Source organism: Canis lupus, chromosome 2 (genome assembly GCF_048164855.1).
Source record: "Canis lupus baileyi chromosome 2, mCanLup2.hap1, whole genome shotgun sequence".
Classification (NCBI taxonomy): Eukaryota; Metazoa; Chordata; class Mammalia; order Carnivora; family Canidae; genus Canis; species Canis lupus.
This window is the reverse complement of record NC_132839.1, coordinates 61096926-61110240: the sequence shown is the minus strand read 5'-3', so window position 1 is coordinate 61110240 and position 13315 is coordinate 61096926. Positions and strand designations below refer to the sequence as shown.

Here is a 13315-nt window from a genome sequence, read left to right as displayed (position 1 = left end):
GGCCCAAGGCATGATCCTGGAGTCCTGGGATCGAGTCCCACGTCAGGCTTCCTGCATGGAACCTGCTTCTCCCTCTGCCTATGTCTCTGCCTCTCTCTCTCTCTCTCTCTGTATCTCTCATGAATAAATAAATAAAATCTTAAAAAAAAAAAAGATCCAGGACACGAGGAAATCACCCATCTTATTAAGCATCTGTAGTCAGGCCTGGCATGTATGTATACAGTAGATGCTCAATAAATGTCCGTAGCTCGAGCAGCTGGTTGTGCTGAACTTCTGGAAGGGCCTCAGTGGGAGAGGCTAGTGGCAGGTACTGAGCTAAGAGCTGGTCCAAGCACCGTAAAATGGGTCATTACCACTTTACTGATGAAAGATCAGAGCTTAGAGAGGTAAGTAAGGCACCCAAGGTCATGCCGTGTTTGCTCACAGCAGTGGTTCCCACCTCATGGAACTAAGTGTAACACCCCAGTGGCTGAGGGTCCCCCAGGAAGGATGACAAGTCACCTCTAGTCCTTTCTCTGTGCCCTCTGAGTGACCAGGTCAAGACTCCTTCCACCTCATGTCTCAAGTCACCCGTCTACAAATCGGGAGAGAACTGCTCCTATCCTCAGACAGCACACAAATAAAAAGTGGGTGCATAGCCATCAATTTACGGGAGTCTGGTAATAAAACCTCCGTGTTAATGGACGGCATTATCGCTGCCATCCCCACAGATGCACTTGCATTTATGACGCCTGCCCTGCGACATGATGGAGCCTTTCCAATTTGCTCTCGCGGGAGGCAATTTTATAATACACCATCAATCGCTGCAGAAATAGAACATTTCCACTTAATAAAAGACAAACACCAGCAAATCAACAAGAATAAACACATCAGGGACATGCTGGTTGCTGCAGCAAACCCTGCACGTGCAGGCAGGAAAAGAGCGGAGGTGACTACCAGAGCAACACAGGCCGCTCTGATATAAAGATGAATCGGTGCTCAGAAGTCAGAGCAAGGGAGAGACCAGAGGGAAGGAGCAGGATAAGGTCAGAGGTAGGTCAGTCACAGAAATGTGTGCCAGTAGGTCTTACAGAATTATTAGAGGTGCTGCCGTCTGGCAGCTGCCCGGGCTCCCGGCAGCATGCTGTGTGTGGGCCTGGGACTCAGCATCCTTCCCTGCCCCATTGTCAGGTGCCTCGTAAGAGCACGGGCTGGAAAGTGGAAACTCAGAATCGTTCAGACTCCCTTGCAGCTAGAGTTCTTGGCCACAGGCGCACTCATGGGAGGTTTAGAAGGTGAAGGTTGCATGGAGGCATTTTCTAGCCACCGAGGGCCATGCCTGCTGGCCAGCCAGGTTGCGGGGACTTGCTGCGGGATCCATCCTCAGCTCTGGAGGGTGGAGAGGCGACCATGGTGGAGGCAGCAGCTGGACTCTGCCTTCTGCCATCCAGTCACTGGCTCTGTGAGCATTGCCAGGCAGTATGGCTGCAGCAGTGGCGATGTCACATGCGTGGGTCTCAACACTTGCTGTGTATCCTTGACCTTGGCAAGTCTGCTGGGGCTCCTGGTCCCACCCCTCCTGGTCCCGCCCCTCCTGACATGGAAGGCAGAAGCTCCCCAGGTGGGACAGCTCTACAGCCCCTGGGTGAACCTTGGGGTTCCAACCTGAAGCCCTTTCTCTAGCCCCACAACAATTTAGGGAACACCTGGTTCCTCATGCTAAATCCCTCCTCTGCTTAAATTATCCAGAGTGGTGTCTCGTTCCTGCCCAGAGCTCTGTCAGACAACTGATCAGGGCAGACAGGGAACATGCACCAAAGTGTGAGACTCTCTGGGTTCATGAACTTGTTCTGTTTCAGAGAAGTCCGGCTTCTGCCCAATTCTGAAGCCTGAAGTCAGGGAGGAAGCGGGCACTGAAGCCCATAGCCCTGCAGGACAGCTCATCCGCTGATGGACGTTCACGGCGGCCACTGTGAACCTGCACCTCTGCCCACCCCTTCTTGGGGAACCCTTGCCCGCCCCCCACCCCCGCTGCCTTGACGGCAACTCTACTTTGCTTCAGTGCAGATAAATGCAAACACAGTTTTACGTAGGCTGGAGGGATGCGAGCGTCTGGTTTTCTCTAATTGCTCCTGTTGTTCTGAAGTTATATTAAAAAGTAAACGTACCTCCCGATCCATTCTCTTTTTTTTTTTTAACAGAAGTTTTTTTTTAATTTTTATTTATTTATGATAGTCACACAGAGAGAGAGAGAGGCAGAGACATAGGCAGAGGGAGAAGCAGGCTCCATGCACCGGGAGCCCGACGTGGGATTCGATCCCGGGTCTCCAGATCGCGCCCTGGGCCAAAGGCAGGCGCCAAACCGCTGTGCCACCCAGGGATCCCCCGATCCATTCTCTACGCCTCTCTTCAAAGCCCCTCCTCTAGGAAGGCTTCCCAGATTGGTCATCCAAGGTGTCTTTTCTTCCCTACTACTAGTTTCTGGAAGGCATTCCTAGGCTCAGGTTAACTTCTCCCAGCGCTGGGAAATAGAGGATGTTTTTGATGGGGAGCAGAATAAACCATAACAGTGGGTCCATCAAGTGTGCAGGGCTGTGTCTGTAGGCAGGTCCCAGGGACCAGCGCTGGGAATCAGGCGGCTCAGCTTGGTGCCAGGGGTCCCCAGAGAGCTGCCATGGGAAGGGACTGCCTGGCCCCCACATCCTTTTGATCCCAGGACTCCAGTGCAGTTTGCTGAGCCTTCAAAGAGAAAGCCCTGCATCAGGCTGTCAGAGAGGAAGGCCACCCAGGCTCCAAATAAGGTAGCCTCACAGCGCCCCGAGCTAGTGTCCCAGTGAAGGGGGTGGTGAAAGCAGCAGGGGGGTTGTCTGAGGGTGGGAGGACTGTGTTTGCTGGAGGAAGGGGTAGGCACCTGAGAGGAAAAGCAAAGGGGAGCCTCTGGCTTTGGAACCAGACTGCAAGTCCTTGACGACAGGATATTGGTGCCCATCCCTGTTGACTCTGACTTTGGCAGGTGACTTGCTTTGGTTTGTGGTGTGTGATGGGATGTGATGTCTTCCAGGTCAAAGCAGACAGGCCAACACCACTGGGGCAGTTTGGCCAGCCCCTCCCCCTCCCCGGGCCCTCCATCATGAGAACAGCATGACCCCAGATGACTTCAGGTTCCAGAATAAGAGAGGTGCAGACATCTGAACCCTACCATCAGCCAGGGGCCATGTGTCGCCAGTCCCAGCAGAGCCTGGTAGAAGCCTAGCCAACTCACAGACCCGGGAGCAAGCAGTGACCCTCGCTGCTGGGAGCCACTGAGGTCTGGGGCTGCATGTTACTCGGATGAGCAGATGCCTACCTAATACACTGGGTCTGTCTGAATCGAGAGCTAGTGTGGTTCCACCATGCCATCCCGCTTCTTGGAAGCAAGAGAGCTTTGAAAACCATAAAACCCTATTAAAAAAAAAAAACTGAACCCCAAGGCCGTATTGTCATCGTTATTAATTTCCTCAAATTCTTCATTCCTTTTATAACTACAACTAAGCCATTTTTTTCTCCCCTTTTTCTTTCCTTAGAGTCACTGAAAAGAACCAAGGAAAATAACAGAGATTTCAGCTCCATTAATTTTTCAGGGCACCATAAATTAAAGAGCAATTGCAACGCAGTCAATTTCTGCAGGAAAATAAGTCTCCGTGATTGTGCTTTAGTCTAATTACATGGAAGGCTAAGTACTGCTATTAATACCCAGAAGCACATGCTGTCCCAACGGAAGACGCCCGGAGCAAAGAGGCAGCCCACTAGGCCAGGGGATCTCAGGGGCGCCAGGCAGCGAGGCCCAGGCCTGGGCAAGGAGCCCGGGCCCTGTAGGGAGCCATGGCTCAGACCAGCCGGAAGTCTCCAATTGGAGGCCCTCGGCCTGGGCGATCTCTAATTGGAGACATCCGTCATTGACCTACGGATCGATCCAGCCGCACCCATCCATCTATCCACCCACCTCCACCATCGATCACCCATCCACCCACCCATCCAGCCTCATCTCAATGTCCATCCATCCAACAACTATTGTCAGCTGGGAACTTGAGCTAAAATGGTGTAAAAACTAGGACTAGTCCCTGCCCTCAAGGAACAGAGTGTGTGTGTACAGGGCACCAGCAATAATAGGATAATGTCACAAATACATAAGCACACTGCGATCAGCCCTGGGGATGAGGGGTGCGGGGAGGTGGAGGCGTGTGGACCAGGGGCAAGGTCCTGAGGAACAGCTTCCATTTGCCTCCAGACCATGCACCATCCTTGTCCATCCTCCTCCACACAGGACTGGCCTGTGCGGATGGCATCCACTGCCCAACCCCGTGTTGGCTGAGCTCCCTTTCCAAGGCCAGGCCTCCTCCTGGGCCCCTCCCAGAGACGTGGGGGGCCACAGAGTGTCACTGGGCATGACAGTAGGCCAAAAATGGTCCCCAAACGGCAGCCACGTCCTAGTCCACACACCTGTGCAAGTGACCTCAGAGGGCAAAGGACTTGCAGATGTGATTCCATGATGATTTTTAGTTGGAAAGATTATCCTGGATTCCCCAGGGGCAGCAGAGGGCGACTGCTCTGATTTCTCACAGCCACACACTCACACTCACAGACACACACAGTCACACACATACAATCACTCACACACTCAGAGTCACACACTCACACAGTCATAGTCATACACTCATAGTCACACAGTCACACACTCACAGTCACACAGTCTCACACTCATGCACTCAGTCACACACAGCCAGAGTCACACAGCCACACTCACACACTCAGTCACATACTCATACTCATAGTCACACAGTCATAGTCACACACACACAGTCACAGTCTCACACTCACACACTCAGTCATGCACTCAGTCTTAGTCACACACTCACAGTCACACACAGTCTCACACACACACTGTCTCACACACAGTCACACACTCACAGTCTCACACTCATATACACTCAACACAGACTCATAGTTACACACACTCTATCACATTCACTTGTCTCACACACACTCACATACAGTCATGCACTCACAGTCACTCACTCACTCAGATACTCACAGACACACACACATAATCAGGCACTCACATTCACAGTCACACACTCACACTCACTCACACTCTGTGAACACAGAGCACAGACACAGAGGAGGACACTGCCTTTGCAGGCTGGAGAGGCTCCTTCACAAACAGCTCGATGCCAGAAACTGAAAATGGCCAGGGACCCCCCACAGCCTCCGGAGGGAGTGTGGCCTTGCAGACACTTCGATTTTGATCTAATGATACTGATTTTGGACTTCTGGTCTCCAAAACTGTGGGAGAACACACTTCTGTTGTTGTAGGCCATCAAGTGTGTGGTCACTGGCCTCGGGCTGCAGGAAACCAATGCTGGCCTCCACCACGGCAGGGCAGTCCTTGTCCACCAGCTCTCTCCGTTCCCCACGGCACCCTCATCCTCAGCCCTCAGGACCTGCTGGTGCCAGCCCTGGGGCTCTCCTACCCCCTGGACCTGGAAAGAGCCCTCCACAATGTTCCTTGGTCGCCCCATGGAGGTGCCCTTGGGTCCTGTGGGGCCCTGGTGACACAGCCCCCAGAGGAGAGGATGCTGATGGGGGATCTGAAGGATGATTCACTCCTAGTGAAGGTGGAAAAGCATTCCAGGCTGGCAGAAAGGCCTGGCAAGGCCCAGCGTGGGATGGTGTGTGGAATATTCTGGAAGTGGTAAATGGCTTTATGGCTGGTGCACCCAGAGGGGAGGCAGAGAGGAACAGCCCTAATCCTGTCTCATGCGTGTATGTGTGCCAAGCGCACCTCTCACCTCCACCCACTCAGTTCACACACAATACAGCCAAGCGGCCCTCCCCCAGTGGGAGCACCCAGACCGCCGGGTCTCGGGGGGAAGGGTTCTGGTAACCCCATGATGAGAAGCCTGCACTGCCCCATGACCCCACCCAAGGAGCAGTAACAGGGGCCCTCAGGTCCAGACACCAGCCCCAGGGCTGCGTACCTTGTTCTCCTTGGTGTAGGCCAGCACCTTGTCCTCCTCTTTGGGGTGGAAAATCAGGGTTTCCACCGAGAAGGGGATGAGCTGCTTCTGGAAGGTAGCACCCTCGTCCGTGCTGAGGAACAGACTCTGGTCACGGTCGCTGAGTGAGGAGCTCACCAGGACAATCTGAAACAGAAAACCAGGAAGCCATGAGCCTCCCCTCTAAATACCAGACTGGGGGGCACGGCAGGAACTGGGGTGGGGGGGCAGGGAGGGTGCCCCCCCACCCCCTGCCCCTGCCCACTCGTGCACACTGGTCATTCATTCTCTCACTGCACAAATATTTCCCAGGGCCGGGGTGCTGGGCACCATCCACACGCTGATGGTCTGCTGTGAGCCATCCATTCGGGGAGGGGGGCAGCAGGAGACAGGTGAGTGCGTCCACCATCATGTGGCTGACTGGTGGCCCAAGGAGACATGGTAGGATGGTGGGGAGGCTGAGCTGGTGGCTGCCTCCCAAGGCAGAACACTGGGCCACCTGGGGGTCCACCTGGGAGAGTGTGTGCAGGGGTGGGACTGCGGATGTGAGGTGGCCAAGGAGGATGGGACAGAAGTAGCTGCCTGTCAAATTCTATGAGCCCAAGAGGGCACCACCGTGGGTGAAATGGCATCCCCCAGGAAGACACCAGGTCCCCATGTCCTAACCTGGGTACCTGTGAAGGGGACCTCACTTAGAAACAGGGTCTTCACAGATGTAACCAAGCTAACCACGTCAGTAGGGAGTCATCCTGGAAACCAGCAGACAAGGCGTCCATGGCAAAGATGGGTGACAGCCCTGCCGCACACATCCCCATCTGCAAAAGCCTCCCATGGAGGGGTCTCTGCAAGGCTCTTGGCTCCACCTGGAGGGTCAGGGGAGCCACATCTCCATGGGGTGCATCCTGCTTGGGAAGCCGGCCTGTGGCCCTTTCTGGGTTTGTCCACTTTCTTGCTAAGGTATGTGCACAGGTACAAGCCCTGCTGGACTGTGGGGCGGAGGGGAAGCCCCAGGTCTCATAGGAAGGTCAGGAAAGGCCAGCCACAGGTCAGAACAGGTTGGCCCTGCTAGCTACACACAGGGCACCACCGGGATCTTCAGAGGCAGAGCCCAGGGCACAGGGAGAGGCTTCCCTCCTTTTCCTGAGGCCAGAGGGTCGGCCAGCCTGGAGGGCTGGGGAGGGGATGTGGGCACCTGGCACTGAGAGCAGATGCCCCCCACCCCCGGCCATGTGGTCAGCCCCCTGCCGCATGGGTGAGCCCAATCTCTACCTCCATCCTCTTCTGGAAGATCCAGTTCCCACAAATAAGCTGGGGGCGGGGGGGGGGCAGTCTTCCCACTCACAGACCTCGTGGAGACCTCTGGGTTCCTCACAGTCCCAAAGAGACTGTGACCTCTGTGGCAGGGTCTGCAGGCTCCTCCTGGACTGGCCTCCCTCCCTGCCTCTTGCTTGTGCACTGGCCACAGCCAGGGTGGTCCACCCATATCTAGTCCTCCCTCAACACCTGTCCCCTCTGTCTCCCCCTCACCCCCCTGGGCCAGTGGATCCTCGGCTTCAAGGCCGTGGGGGACATGGTATTTGCTCACTACCTTTTGTGGAGATAGCCTCTTCCCACAGGACTGTGGCCCTCTGGGGCCAGGGCCAGGTCTGCAGAGTTCACTGCTGTCCCCTCCCTACCATCACTCCTGCAGGGCCTGGGGACCCCACACACTTGTTGAATGAATGAATAAATGAATGAATGAATGAATGAATGAACGGACACCCATGTGGACAGAGCAGGGGGCCAGGGGCACTCTCAGTCTCAGATAGCCCAGCTCAAATTCCATGTCCATGTGACCTCAGGCAAGCTGGCTGACCATTTCCTGCCTCGTTCTCCTTTCTATAAAATGGAGAGAACAATAGGGTGCCTGGCATTGGGCGAGCCTGCAATGAAAATCTAATAGGAGTGCAACCAGACTGTCCTCACTGGAGCTCTGCGGGGCAATTATCCCCTTTGCTTGGCTGATGGGGAAACGGAGGTCCAGAGAGGGGGAACAAACTGCCTGAGGTCACACAGCATGCAGGATGGAGCCAGGGTCTGGATCTGAGGGGTAGTCTATGCAGAGTGGGGTGCCGGTGAGGTAGGGGTGGGGGGGGGACCAGCCGGACATGCGATGACCCTGGCTTTCAAGGGGGGAAGGCTGTGGGGCTATGGACGCCCCACCCCATGAAAAGAAGTAGAGTATAAACTTATAAGCAACTATGTATTTCACATGGACAAAACTGTGAGGAAGCCTATGATAATTTTGTCAATGGTAACTGTGTAAAAGTGTAATTGTGTCAGTGGAGGTGCACACAAATAGAAGCAGAGAGTTTACTATTCAGCCATAAAAGAAAGGAAACCTGGCCACTTGTGACAGCGGGGACAGACCTTGAGGGCGTCATGCCCAGGGAGAGAAGTCAGAGACAAGTACCACGTGATCGCACTTACAAGTGGAATCTTTTAAATATATATATATATGTGTGTGTTTTTAATTTTTAATTTTTTTATTCAAATTCAATTGGCCAACATAGAGTACATCATTAGCTTCAGATGTAACGGTCAATAATTTACCAGTTGCCTAAAACGGGTGGAATCTTAAAAGCCAAACCTGAGCTCACAGAAACAGAGAACAGATTGGCGGTGCAGGTGGCGGGTGGGCGAGGGGTGAAGGGGGTCAGGAGGCGCAAACTGCCCGTCACCAAGTGAGCGGGTCACAGCTGCGGGGCCCAGCGGGTGACACGGTCAGGAACACTGTGCCGCATGTTTGAAAGTTGCTGAGTGTAGATCCTGCCTGAACAGTCTCATCACACCGTTATAACAACGTGTGGTGGCGTGTGTGTGTGTGTGTGGGGGGGGTAACGAGACGTACCGTGGCGATCATTTCACCATATATGCAAATACCGAGCCGTTATGTTGTACCCCCGAACCTGAGGTAACGTTAGATGACAATCGCACTTCAGCTTGGAAAAAATGAACGGGAGGTAACACGGGGGACATCTTAGTGGTGAGCTTTAAGTGGTGGAGTTAGAAGGAAATTATTTATTTTATTTTATTCTAAGATTTTGTTTATTTATTTGAGTGAGAGAGAGAGAGAGAGAGTGAGCACGAGAGCATGAGCAGGGGGAGGGGGAGAGGGAGAGGGAGAAGCAGACTCCCTGCTGAGCAAGGAGCCCAATGCAGGACTCGAACCCAGGACCCCAGGATCATGACCTGAGCTGAAGGCAGACACTTCCACCAACTGAGCCACCCAGGTGCCTCTATATTTTTTATTTTAAATAAACACTGTAGTTTAGAATAGCTTTAAATTTACAGAAAAGTTGCAAAGATAGTACAGAGTCCCATAACCCCTGGTGCGGTTTCCTCTGCTGGGATATGTCACATCAGTAGCAGACATTTGTCACAGCTAAGGAACCAGCATCCGCACAAGTGTATGGTCTGAACTACGCACTACGTTCAACGAATGGCCTTTCCTGGTCCAGGACCCCATCCAGGACCCCACCTGACATTCAGGTGTCATGTCTCCTTAGGCTACTCTGGGCTGTGGCTTTCTCAGACGCGCCTTGTTTTCTTGACCTTGACGGTGTTGAGGCGTCCTGCAGCCTATTTTGCTGACTGCCTCTGGATTTCGGCTTCTCTGCGCTTTCCTCGTGGTGACACTAGGGGTCATGGGTTTCGGGGAGGAAAGGCCAAGAGGTGAGGAGCTTCCTGAGGGCAGTGGATCCAGAGAGCAGGCTATGGAGGGCCTCACGGGCTGGGTGGCACTGGTCAGGGCTCTCCGCTGGATGGCACCCCATTCCTCCTTGGGTCCTCGCCGTCCCCCTTGGAGGACACCCTCGTGCACAGCCCCCACCTGCAGTGGGGGTGGGGGAGGTAGAAGAGCTACAGGCATTCTTGTGAAGAATCCTTCTGCTTGGGAGACCCGTCTCTTCTCCTTCACTTATTTATTCAATCGTTTATTTACGTCACTATGAACTCATGAATATTTATGTTAGACTTCGAGCTGTCATTCAATGCTGTTCTGTTATTTCCTTACCCCAGTGCTCCAGCTCTGGCTACCAGGGGCTCTTTTGGGTTCCTGTGTCCTCCTTGCCACAACACCCTGTGTTCTGCGCTGCACCTGCCCTCCCCGGATAATGGAAAGGAACGAAACAAACCACGCAGCTTTCTTACACATCTTACTGGAGGCCGCTTGGTTCATTCAACATCTGCCCACCACGCGGGCCAGACTCTGTGCCCCACCCTGGGGCAGCGGCCCCCACGCCAGGCCATTGGGGCCATCTGGCCAGGGAAGCCCAAGTGTCACTCATCAAAATGGTTTCTCACAACTATTTTTCAATGTTCTTAGGATGCAACTATTTACTTAGCCACCTCCCCGGGTAGATTGTGCCCTTGAGCGCAGGATAGCCACATTAGCTCCTGCTCTGTACTGTGAGCGTGTAGCCCAGGCCGACGTGGCGCCGTCAGCTAATCCAGGCCTGATGGACGCGGGCTGAATGCATGCACGCATGAATGGGTAAGCAAGTCCATCTCAATCCGTGACTCCGAAAGAAATTGTTTGCTCTTCTCCTTTGGGAGGAAAACATTCCTGGGGATATTTATGAAGCCTGGAGACTAGCTGTCATAAAACATCTCATTCACTTATTTCTCTTCATTACTCAAAGGTTCATACACCAGTGAAGACTCATTCATTCATTCATTCATTCATTCTTTCATAGTTGCTAAAAGTAAAGAGCTAAGCAAAAATTTAGGTATGCACAGGGCTTTGTGGCAGCAGAGCAGGAGGGTAAGTAGAATCCAGGTACAGGGCCAAAAGGAGGGCTTCCTAGAGGAGGTGACACCCAGATGAGCCTTGAAAACTGGATGGAAATTTGACTAGCAGACCCAGGGGAGGGTGTTTCAGCCAGACAGGCAGCATGACCAGAGGGTGGGGGTCCCTGACCTGCCTCTCACCCCCGCCTCAGGCTCCAGGTGTCAGTCATCTAGAGCCCTGATGTGTTTTAGTTCACTGAGAGTGTTCACATCTTCACCACCTTTCCATGCACTTGTTCCCTCTGGCTGGAATGTCCAGTGGGACCAAAACACCCTAACCTCGTCACAGATCATTCAGAATCAGATCTTACAATATCAAAATAACACAAAGTCGACATATGATAAAATTAAAATAGCTTCTTTGAATTTTTCTGAGCCCCCAATTCTGGGCAGCTTCAACAAAGCTGAAAATTTTTCATTTAATTTTGCAGGTGCCCCCAGCATGAGTTTAGCTTGGTTGTACGATGGGATGCCCTTCCCCTTTTTATCTGCTTGTCAAATACGTCCTCATCCACTGCAGCTCATTTCAAACATCACCTCTTTCAGGAAGCCCTCTGTGATACGAACCTCCCAACAGGCCTATTCTAATCCCTCCTCTGCCCCTTCCTCCAGCATCTTGTGCATTCATTTGCTCCAGCCAAATATTCTCAGTGTTCCCTTGGTGAGCCTGCCTTTCTGACTAGGCAAAGCCTGTGCCTTTGTCACTGCCATGCCTCCAGCCCAGAGCCCAGGCCCTGGCACCTGAGGGGGCACCACGTTCCCAGGAAACAGGTGTTGGTAGTACTCCCACACAGAACTAGAGCTCCAGGTATGGGGTCGCCTCTCCGTCACAGCCCTTGGTGCAGAAATGAGAACCGAGGAAGTAGTTCTGGCCGGGGGCCGAGCAATCTGGATCGGGGGCTATTTTGGGCCTCAGAGTGGGACAAGTAAGCCAGGAAAGATGGGGGAAGAAAAAGTGCTGACAAGGAAAGGATTACTGGAGCAAAGAAAACAAATCAATTAGCATCGTGCAGAGCAGAGGCTGGCAGATTGTTCTTCCAAATTGGGAACCAAACTATTTCCAACAGTGTATTTTTACTGCTTACTATTCCGGGCCAGCATATGGTACCTGCACTGGGTTCCGGGGGCCCATGAGGCTGGGTGTTTTGAAATTGGAGGCCACATGTTAGAGAGAAATACAGGACAGGTGCATAGGACCAGCAGCCAGCCCATCTTAGTGTGGGGCCCAGGACTGGCTACATAACCTGTGCTGCTCCCCACTCAGGCCTCCTTGTTCAAAGAAAATTAAGAATTTTAAGAGGGCAGCAGGTAAGTTTTACACCAAGCACTAGGTCCGGGTCCCACACTCCTGAAGCTGGCCCCCCTATTATCCCAAAGCTACCCCACTAATAAACTCTGGGATCCACAGCCCCAGCATCACTGGAGCTTGCTGGCAGTGCCCTGGCTTCGCCCCATCCAGACCTGCTGGGGCGGAATCTGCCCTTTCTCATTGTCCCTGGTGAGCTCTGAGCTCCCCGCAGCTGGACACCTGCTGGGCCATTGGTCCCGCTGCTTCTCAGCTCTGAGTCCACTGGCTGTGTGCCTCTGAGCACGCTGGCCGAGCCTGCCTCTGCTCCCCCACCCCTGAGTGACAACCCACACACATCCCGTGTCAGGCCCCTTCTCCAGGATTCCATGGCTCATGGTCCCACTCATAGCCACTCTGACGATGCTCTGCAGGAGAGAATAGAGGTGACAGCCCTAGGAATCCGGGGAGGCCACAAGTATGGGGGTCAAGGGACAGTGCGGACTCTGGAGGCACGTGGAGCTGGGCTTCAGCCTCAGCTGCCGTCCTGAGCTGTGAGCTGTGCAGCCTTAGGAAAGTTACTTCACCTTTCTGAGCTGCTGTTTCCTCCTCTATAAATAGAGAGAGGAATCCCCGCTGCAGAGGCGGCCAGAAGAGCCAACACACAAAGCGTGTAGCAGACTATGCACGGTCTCTGGGACACGGTGAACATGCCCAGAGCATGCCACACAGGGCAACTCAGTTTACCGTCGTAGCATTTTTTTTAAAAGAAGTTCACCAAGCACCATTGTGAGTCAGGGTCTCATTGTTGAGGCAGGTCACAGGTGGCAGTGGGAAGGATGGGAAGCCTATGGCCCCCTGCACTGTGAGACCCCAGGACAGACATGGGCAGAGGGTGGAGAAGCTGCCCCCAGGGGAATGACCCCCTTCCCTCTCTCTGGGGCATGGGCTGGGGCACGGCCAAAGAGGCCAAGCGTCTTGTGGAATTTCACACTGCCCACCGTCGTCCACAGCCTCTTCTCCCCCAACATCACCCACCTACTGGGCTAGCACGTATCACGGCCAGTGATGGGACCACCTCTGCCCAGGAAGCAACAGCAAACATGAGGTTTCCTGAGGAAGTGCACTTGGCAGGGTCAAGGGAGACCTTCCCACCTTCGAGGACTACTAGGAGTGGCTTCCAGAA

At 53.7% G+C, this 13315-nt stretch overlaps 1 protein-coding gene across 1 annotated transcript in view; it reads right to left on the bottom strand.

Moving 5' to 3' along the window:
- The window catches only part of SORCS2 (sortilin related VPS10 domain containing receptor 2), a 458407-nt gene that overhangs the window by 76291 nt on the left and 368801 nt on the right, over positions 1-13315 (bottom strand). The window contains exon 4 of the mRNA XM_072802937.1: positions 5997-6161. Within this exon, the coding sequence (XP_072659038.1) occupies positions 5997-6161 (165 nt within the window). The remainder of the gene's footprint in view (positions 1-5996; positions 6162-13315) is intronic.